Genomic DNA, 9,657 nt, shown 5'->3' with positions numbered 1-9,657 from the left:
TACAGGGTTAAACGGATTTATTGGGGTTTGCAACCCATTGGGAGCTGGGCATCTGAGTGCTGGAGATAGCTGTTTTCAGTTAAGCATGCAGCTCGTGCGGGAAGTGGTTCAGACTTGGATCTGGGTTTGCAGCAGGCAATCGTACCTGGCTCATACCAGTTAAGGTACTGAAGTCCCAAGTTGGCAGGGAAAACAGGCTCAGAGGTAGTCTAGGCACATGAGGTGGCAGTCCCAAAGGGGTTTCTGAGACGCAACCCGTCACACAGAGTTTAATAATATAATTGCAAAACAATGTGGGAGTAGGGGAAGGATAGGACAAGGACCGATGGACTTCAACTCCAGCATGGGCGGTTTAGATTGGACAATAGGAAAAACATCCCAATGCTGAGGGTGGCTAAGCACTGAAATAACTTTTCAGTTTTCCAGGAAGTTTCCAGGAAGGTTGTGGAATCTCCACCATTGGAGATTTTTTAAGAGGAGGTTTGACAAACACCTGGCAGGGAGATAACACTAGATTTCCAAACTGTTCTTTTTGATCGACAGCTTCTCTGAGGCCCAGTTTATGCTTAAACATTTGTTTAACAGAGCTCTGTTACACAGTGTGGGGAAACTTTCACACCCTGTGCGAGGCAGTTAGCTTGTACTGACCCTCAGTGTAATTCCTTCATTGATCGAGCTACTGCCTCTCAGAGACATGGATTAACTACATTGAAGGAAAAACCCCTTCCATAAATGTTGAAAGCATCTAGACTACCACACTGCTACATGCCATAGCTGAGTCAATGTAATGGCCTTAGTATAGGCATTCCCTGTATCGATGGGGGAGTTTCCCCCTTCCTATTAAAGCAATTTTTTCCCTCCTTTTCCATCATTCTTGTCCCTCCCTTGGCAAAGCTCTTTCCTTCTTTTGATAGGTAAATATGTTCAGAAATGTTTACTCTCAGCATAATTCCTTCCTTCCCCTCTCATGAATGTCATTTCAATTAAAGGCTGAAGTGCTCTGAAACTGACTTGTTTGCCCATGGTATCTCTTTCTTTTTCCTCCCTTCACTTACAAGGAGTTGAGGACGGAAGCAGAACCTTCTCAAAACCCTAAAATGAGAATAAGAGTCGAATCTTTTCCTCTTTGCTAACCGCACCAACCCTTGCTCTTTGCTAACCCTTCATACCTCTGGGGCTGCTTCCTTGGGCGGCAGAGGTTAAATTTGGCTTTCATGACTTTGAAATTTGCTCCCTGGAGCATCTTTGCTCCCAGGACAACAGGTGTGCACAGCATATGCAATTAATGTTGTTGCCGTGTCTTTCCTTGTGGAAATGCAACACAGACGGCCAGATCATCAGCTGGCCTGGATCGCTGTCTCTCCTGTTAGGTCATTTTAACACAATACAAAACGGAGGTAACTGTATTCCACTTTATTTGTTGGTCACCTCTCCAAATGTCTCTTTAAGTAATTTCCCAGGGTTGGGACGCAAAGGTGTCTAGAAATGAGTGAATTTCTTCTGGACTAATAATTTACTGTCAAGAACAATACCTTTCGATTGACCATTAACTATTAATAAATGTGTTTCAAATACTCCTAAAAGCTTTGTCCCAAAACAATGTGAGGGGAGAGGATTTTGATACCGACCGCAACATAGCCACTGTAGGAGGCAGTGGTGGGCCTTCCATTTGTAATTTTTAGCCCAGTAATTGGGATTTTCACGTCTCCAAGAGGCAGTAGCTAGGTCAATGGAAAAATTACACGGAGGGTCAGTACAAGCTAACTGCCTCGCACAGGGTGTGAAAAGTTTCCCCACCCTGTGTGATGGAGCTCTGTTGATCTAATTTTTAAGCATAAACCAGGCCTCAGAAAAGCTGTTGATGGAAAAGACCAGTTGGGAAATCTAGTCCTACCTCTCTGCCACGGCAGCAGAATCCCCTTCGGTTCTTTTTGTTCAGGCTCGTTGGAAATATTCCAGCTGTCCCAGCTTCCCAGTAGAGATTATTCTGCATTCTGATCAAGCTCAGTGTCAGACTGTGTGTGTGTAGTGGGCACTCTGTTTGTGTGTGTGTGTGTGTTTCGTGTGCAGTGGGTACTATGTGTGTGCATGTGGTGGGGGGCACAGTGGAGATGAATTTCAAGTGGAGGCAAGTGTGTGTCCCTTGCCCTGCCCACAGCTCAGGCTGGCATCCCCCCTCCTCCCAGTGCAGGGCTCCTTGTGAGATCATAGAATAATAGGACTGGAAGAGACCTTGAGAGTTCATCTATTCCCCTGCCCTGCACTCACAGCACGACTGAGTATTATCTAGACCATCCCTGACAGGTGTTTCTCTAACCTCCTCTTCAAAATCTCCAATGGTGGTAATTCCACAAACTTACTGGGAAACTATACCAATCCTTAGCTACCCTCACTGTTGGGTTGTTTTTCCTTATGTCCAACTTAAACCGCCTTTGGTGCAATTAAAGTCCATTGGTTCTTGTGCTCTCATAAAATCATAGAACCATAGAATATCAGGGTTGGAAGGGACCTCAGGAGGTCATCTAGTCCAACCCCCTGCTCAAAGCAGGACCAATCCCCAACTAAATCATCCCAGCCAGGGCTTTGTCAAGCCTGACCATAAAAACTTCTAAGGAAGGAGATTCCACCACCTCCCTAGTTAACACATTCCAGTGTTTCACCACTCTCCTAGTGAAACAGTTTTTCCTAATATCCAACCTAAAGCTCCCGCACTGCAACTTGAGACCATTACTCCTTGGCCTGTCATCTGGTACCACTGAGAACAGTCTAGATCCATCCTCTATGGAACCCCCTTTCAGGTAGTTGAAAGTTGAAAGCCCCACTCATTCTTCTCTTCCACAGACTAAACAGTCCCAGTTCCCTCAGTCTCTCCTCATAACTCATGTGTTCCAGTCCCCTAATCATTTTTGTTCCCCTCCGCTGGACTCTTTCCAATTTTTCCACATCCTTCTTGTAGTGTGGGGCCCAAAACTGGACACAGTACTCTAGATGAGGCCTCACCAATGTCGAATAGAGGGGAATGACCTCATCCCTCGATCTGCTGGCAATGCCCCTACTTATACATCCCAAAATGCCATTGGCCTTCTTGGCAACAACGGCACACTGTTGACTCATATCCAGCTTCTCGTCCATTGTAACCCCTAGGTCCTTTTCTGCAGAACTGCTGCCGAGCCATTCGGTCCCTAGTCTGTAGCCCTGCATAGGATTCTTCCATCTTAAGTGCAGGACTCTGCACTTGTCCTTTTTGAACCTCATCAGATTTCTTTTGGCCCAATCCTCTAATTAGTCTAGGTCCCTCTGTATCCTATCCCTACCCTCCAGAGTTTCTAACTTTCCTCCCAGTTCAGTGTCATCTGCAAACTTGCTGAGGGTGCAATCCACACCATCCTCCAGATCATTTATGAAGATATTGAACAAAAGCGGTCCCAGGACCGACCCTTGGGACACTCCACTTGATACCGGCTGCCAACTAGACATGGAGCCATTGATCACTACCCGTTGAGCCTGAAAATCTAGCCAACTTTCTATCCACCTTATAGTCCATTCATCCAGCCCAAACGTCTTCAACTTGCTAGCAAGAATACTGTGGGAGACCGTGTCAAAAGCTTTGCTAAGTCAAGGAACAACACGTCCATTGCTTTCCCCTCATCCTCCCCACCCTTCCACACACATTGTTTTGCAATTTTATTCCTAAACTCTGTGTGACGGGTTGGGTCACAGAAACCCCTTTGGAACTGTCACCCGATGTCCTGAGACATGAAGTTGAACATCTCTCCCTCTAGGTGGATGCCCCTAGACACCAGCTTATAAAAATCATTCTCTCTTTCTGGACCTGTGAGTTTTCCTTAGGTTTTGTCCACTGATCTCAGTTGGGGCCTGCAGAACTTGTTGGACTACCAACAAATTAATAATGATAATAATACAAGAATGAACAATACTACCATGAGCTCTGCGAAATTAAATTGAATTCACCTGTTTCCACTCCCCATCACTCAACCAGTACAGAGTTAACCAGAATCAAGAATTTCTTAGGAATTTATTGATTGCTTTCCTCAGGGCATCTATCACCTCCTTGTTCCTCAGGCTGTAGATGAGGGGGTTCAACATGGGGATCACCACCATGTAAAACAGGGAGGCTATTTTTTCTGTGTCCATGGAATAGCTGGAGGTGGGACGTAAATACATGAAGAGAAGGGTGCCAAAAAGCAAAACCACAGCAGCCAAGTGGAAAGTGCAGGTGGAGAAGGCTTTGCGCTGGCCCTTGGCTGAGCGGATCTGCAGGATGGTGGAGATGATATAGACATAGGAGAGGAGGACAGTCACAAAGCTGCTCATTATAACGCAGCACGCGAAAGTAAAGATCACTTTCTCAGTGATGTGGGTGTCAGAACAGGAGAGCGCCAACAGTGGGGGGATATCACAGAAGAAATGATTGATGATGTTGGAGCTGCAGAATGACAGCTGAAATATAAAACACGAGATTATCACTGAATCCACCATCGCCACAGCGTATGCCCCAGCCACGAGCCCTTTACAAAGCTGCCTGGACATGGTGTCCGCATAGAGCAGTGGGTTACAGATGGCCACATAACGGTCAAATGCCATCACAGCCAGCAAGAGGCACTCAGCATCTCCAAACATGATAGAGAGATGCATTTGCAGAGCGCAGGCAGTGTAAGAAATGCTTTTCCTCTCGGCTAAGAAATTCAGCAGCATCTTAGGGGAAATTATCAAGGAAAGACAGAGGTCACAGAAAGACAAATTCCTGAGGAAAAAGTACATGGGGGTGTGGAGTCGGGGATCAATTGTGATTAACAAGATCATCCCCCCATTCCCCAGCAGGGTGATACCATAAATCAGTAGGAACACCACAAACAGGGGAACCTGCAGCTCCGGATGATCTGTCACTCCTGAGAGAATGAAGTCAGTCACCTCCGAGTGATTTCCCTTTTCCATCTCCTCTGAACAGAGATCAGGCTGCTACAGAGATGTGGGCAGGTGGATGGTGCAGAAAATCTGTCCCTTCTCTGTAACGAAGTAAATGAAGATAAATGGAGATCAGTTTCCTCATGGACATCGGTACCTGCTCAGGGAAGAGCTTAGTCCACAGAACCAGTTGTTCACATCTGGTCTTTCCAGTTGTTCGATAAAACACACACTGAATAAATACAATGACAGAGGATAAGGATAATCATGCCCCACACAAGGGCACTCCTGTTCACTAATCCCAGCAGCCAACAGTGACTTGTGACTCTGCTGTGACAGAATTGGGGTAAAAACCATCTCAGCCTGAAGAGATTATTCCTTCCCGAAAGAAGGGGTGAGAGCAAAGTAGTGTCAATCTTTCTACCGTCTTTGGGCAAGGGGAGCTCTATGGCTTGGCATGTCCTTTTGGGTTAAAGTTGTTTACTGTGCTAATTAAGCTTTTTTGCATTTACTTGAGCCTGTATGAAAATCCAGAGACATAATGGAAAGCCCTGGCTTTGGTGACTATGTAATTGTCTATTTTTTCCAACCCAGGAGGTCGCTCCTTTAGCTGAAGGGGTAGGAGTTGGAACTGAGGCGCTAAGTGCTGGAGGTCCTGAATTGAATACCCGCTGATAAACATCGTGCCTGCACGTGTGTGTGACTGTAATTCAGGACAAGAGCACGTACCTTCTGAGAAGAGAGAGAGATGTGGTGACATTTCCCCATCAGTAGAAACTGCCAGTTTGTAGCATGTGGGGAATTTTATACTGACATGTGTGATCTATGGAACATGATTCCAGAAGCAACTGGGAATACCTGAGCTCAGAGAGACACAACACCGAATTAATGCATTCAGTGAACCAAAGCCACCTTGGTGTAATTGGTGCCCTGGGGATTAATTTGTCCTACTCTTTCTCACTGTGTTATTAAATGATGCAAATTCTACCAGAGTTACAGAGTATGAGGTTACGGTATATTTCAGCCTGATGTTTTCAGTGCAAGTTGGGTACTGTGTAGACCTGATCCACAAAGGTTTTTTTTTTCTGTGGAGACCGAAATCTTTTTGCTAAAAACTTAATATTTCGACTCGGAAATACCACGGAGGTGCCTCAGATACCACACACCACCAATCTCTTCCATGGGCCAGGCTCCCAGGCTGCACTACATCCCCCTATTATGCATGATGGTCTCTCCTCTTGCTGAACTGCCCTGGAACTTCAGCAGAGTCACACAGCCATGGTTTAGGGAGTATGGTAGTTTTTTATTTTGATGGAAAGCTGATAATTCCAGGGGAAAATAATTTCATGAAAAAATTTCCCATAAAAAAGGTCTTAAGAAAAATTTTCAACCAGCCTTAGCAAGTTATTTGGAATCAAAGGAACACAAAATTAGATACAGGTGAAATGTACTAATGGTTTGCAGCTGCAGATGATATCGTCTCAGTCATTCCTGGTTTCAGAATCACCTCATTGTCCTGACCCCAATAGGTGGAATGTAAAACCTCTAAGACATGTAAGAGTACTCCAGATTATCTAGCTATTTATAGCATGCCAGTCACCACGGTATCCTATATCCTTCCCTTGCTAGCTTACTCCCCAAGGTAGGAAAGATAGGTTCACTCATTTTGCTTGATGGAGACCACATGGTGACCAGAGGAGTTCAGGGGGAGACCACAGCATGCTACAGACTTCTGCAGTTCACAAAACTATCCCTCTTGCATGCATATTATCTGCACACAGAGCTCAGTTTAAGATGATAAATAAATCTATGAGTCAACTAGAAACAGTCATGCTCTTATCACAAATATTAATACATTTTGTTTTATAATATATGTGAAGTTATAAGATGACACTGTATCATGTTATTCATATATGTTCCAAATTGAGGCTGGCTAACTGGTCTCTCTTCAACAAAGAAATGTGTGCTCTGATTAATTTTGTATCTAAACAGTAACCAGAGTCATTAAGCTGGAAGAGAAACAAAGGTAGCCCAAAAAGGTGAGGAAAAAGCAGAAGGGAACATCCTTCTACATTGACATTTTGTCTCCTGGTAACCAGGTGTAAATGTTTCTCAAAGTGGGGACAGGACTATAAAAAGAAGGGGCAGACATCCCAAGGCACCACTCTCTCTCGTTCTCTCTCTGCCTGCCCATTGATTCACTGCATGTGAAGGGAGAAAGGAAGCAGCCATTGGACTGGGGGAGCGGTCCAGACCTAAGAAGTTTGGTAAGTAAGACTGCTGAGAGCATCTGGTGAGGAAAATTTTGCTTTGAATTTCACATCATTTATTAACTTAGGCACAAGTTGCATTCTAGCTCTATTTTTATTCTTATCATGTGTGACTTCTTTGCCTTCTCATTTGCACTTACTGAAAATCTAGCTTTTGTTCAATAAGCTTTGTTTTATTGTTTTATCTAATCCAGTGTGTTTAAATACAAATGTCTGAGAGTTGTATGCATATTAGTGCTGAGAAAGAAATAATGGAGAACGTAACTTGTATTGTCCAGGAGAGGACTGGGGAGCACAGGACGGACATTTCGGGAGGGAAGACTGGGGAGTGCCTTGGGGTCCCCCTACAGTATAACCAAGGGTGATGAGAACCTGAGTGTAACTCAACTATTCCTGGCCAGGTTGTAGTTACACGCATATGCATCGGGTGCGGTTTGCATGCTTGAAAGTTGTTTGTGAGTGGCCCAGGTGGAAGCCACTTCAGCAAGGCATTGCAAGGTTGCAGGTCAGTGTGACACAGCTGCTGATTACTCTGAGTTGTACCCTGTTATGTCACAGCCACTAAACTAGAAAATGTCCCAGTAACACCAAAGGTGTGGTGCTGACTGACAGACGTGTTCGATTGACATGAAAAGGTGAGGTCACCACAGGGATGGTCCCATGCACTGATCCATGGCTGCAGATGCACAAGTACATTGTGGTCATGTATACGTGGCCAGGAGCACCTCGGACATGATGATGACGGCTACCAGTCCTATTGCACCGTCTGCTGCCAGAAGGCAATGGGATGCTGCTACTGTGTAGCAATGCAGTACCGTGTCTGCCAGCACCCAGGAGACATACGGTGACGGTTACCTGAGAGGGCTCCATGCTTGCCATGGTATGGCATCTGCACAGGTAACTCAGGAAAAAAGGCACAGAACGATTGTCTGCCCTTGCTTTCATGGAGGGAGGGAGGGAACGGGGGCCTGACGATATGTACCCAGAACCACCAGCGACAATGTTTTAGCCCCATCAGGCATTGGGATCTCAACCCAGAATTCCAATGGGCAGCAGAGACTGCGGGAACTGTGGGATAGCTACCCACAATGCAACACTCCGGAAGTCGACGCTTGCCTCGGTACTGTGGAAGCACTCCGCCGAGTTAATGCACTTAATGCACTTAGAGCATTTTCTGTGGGGACACACACACTCGAATATATAAAACCGATTTCTAAAAAAACGACCTCTATAAATTCGACCTAATTCCATAATGTAGACATACCCTTAGTGTAACCCTACTATTCCTGGCCAGGTTGCCGTTACACACACATGCCTCGGGTGTGATTTCCATGCTTGACGGTTGTTTGTGAGTGGCCCAGGTGGAAGCCACTTCAGCAAGGCATTGCAAGGTTACAGGAAGGTGTGACACAGCTGCTGATTAGTCTGAGTTGGACCCTGATAGGTCACAGCCACCAACCTAGAAAATATCCCAGTCACACCAAAGGTGCGGTGCTGACTGACAGCAGTGTTCAATTGACATGAAAGTATAGATCCACCAAGGGATGGTCCCATGCACTGATCCATGGCTGCAGACGCACAAGGACATTGTGGTCGTCACCTCTCCACAAGGAGCTCCAAGGCAGGCCCAGTAATGACTGTTCCCGTCTTCACTATGGTTTTAGAAATTATCCCACAAGGGTGTGCAGGCTTGGCTGGCATTATAAGTGCTCCAGGGAATGTTGGTGCCCCCTTCTCCTAAGTGGTCCCAACCTGTGAGGCATTGCTGGGTCAATTGTATTCGGAGGAAAAATTGATGATCCAAGTCAGCTATATTCTTTTGTATAATCTGTGGGGGAGGGGTTACAAAGAATGTATACAAAGTCCTGCTTCCCTGAACACCACTAGAAACAACCAAAAACCAGCAATCTCTGTATCCAAAGTCTGTGCCCAGGAAACACTGCCCCTACTTAGAATCACAGAATATCAGGGTTGGAAGGGACCTCAGGAGGTCATCTAGTCCAACCCCCTGCTCAAAGCAGGGCCAATCCCCAATTTTTGCCCCAGATCCCTAAATGGCCCCCTCAAGGATTGAACTCACAACCCTGGGTTTAGCAGGCCAATGCTCAAACCACTGAGCTATCCCTGCCCTCCTCAAACAGTCATGCTCATAACTCCTCCTCCTGGTTTCTGTGCCTCCGGTGACCCACAATTGCCTGGGGCAGTCCTCACTAAAAATGCCAAGGTCAGGGCAGGCTGCAAAAAGGAGAATATTCCTCAAACTGGTGGTTAACCCTCAAGATCTCTGTAGATGTTGGAACAAAGTATCTCTGAGCAGGCCAGCTCCCTTCTGATTCTTTTGTTAATTACATTTATTTCCTATAACTTATAGTCTGTGAAATAGAGTGTTACATTGCACCCCATAATTCTTTCTAGAAATAGGCTCATGGCTGTACATATGACAGAACTGGAATATGTTTTT

The 9,657-nt window shown here is 45.7% G+C and overlaps 1 protein-coding gene across 1 annotated transcript; it reads right to left on the bottom strand.

Annotated features, from left to right (window-relative positions):
• Positions 1-4,017: 4,017 nt before the first annotated feature.
• LOC142072276 (olfactory receptor-like protein COR4) lies at positions 4,018-4,956 on the bottom strand. The gene has a single exon (XM_075128971.1). The coding sequence runs from the start codon at positions 4,954-4,956 to the stop codon at positions 4,018-4,020; it is 939 nt and encodes a 312-aa protein (XP_074985072.1).
• Positions 4,957-9,657: the final 4,701 nt, after the last annotated feature.

The sequence above is a fragment of the Caretta caretta genome, chromosome 6, assembly GCF_965140235.1.
Source record: "Caretta caretta isolate rCarCar2 chromosome 6, rCarCar1.hap1, whole genome shotgun sequence".
NCBI classification, from domain to species: domain Eukaryota; kingdom Metazoa; phylum Chordata; order Testudines; family Cheloniidae; genus Caretta; species Caretta caretta.
This window is presented reverse-complemented; position numbering and strand designations above follow the sequence as displayed.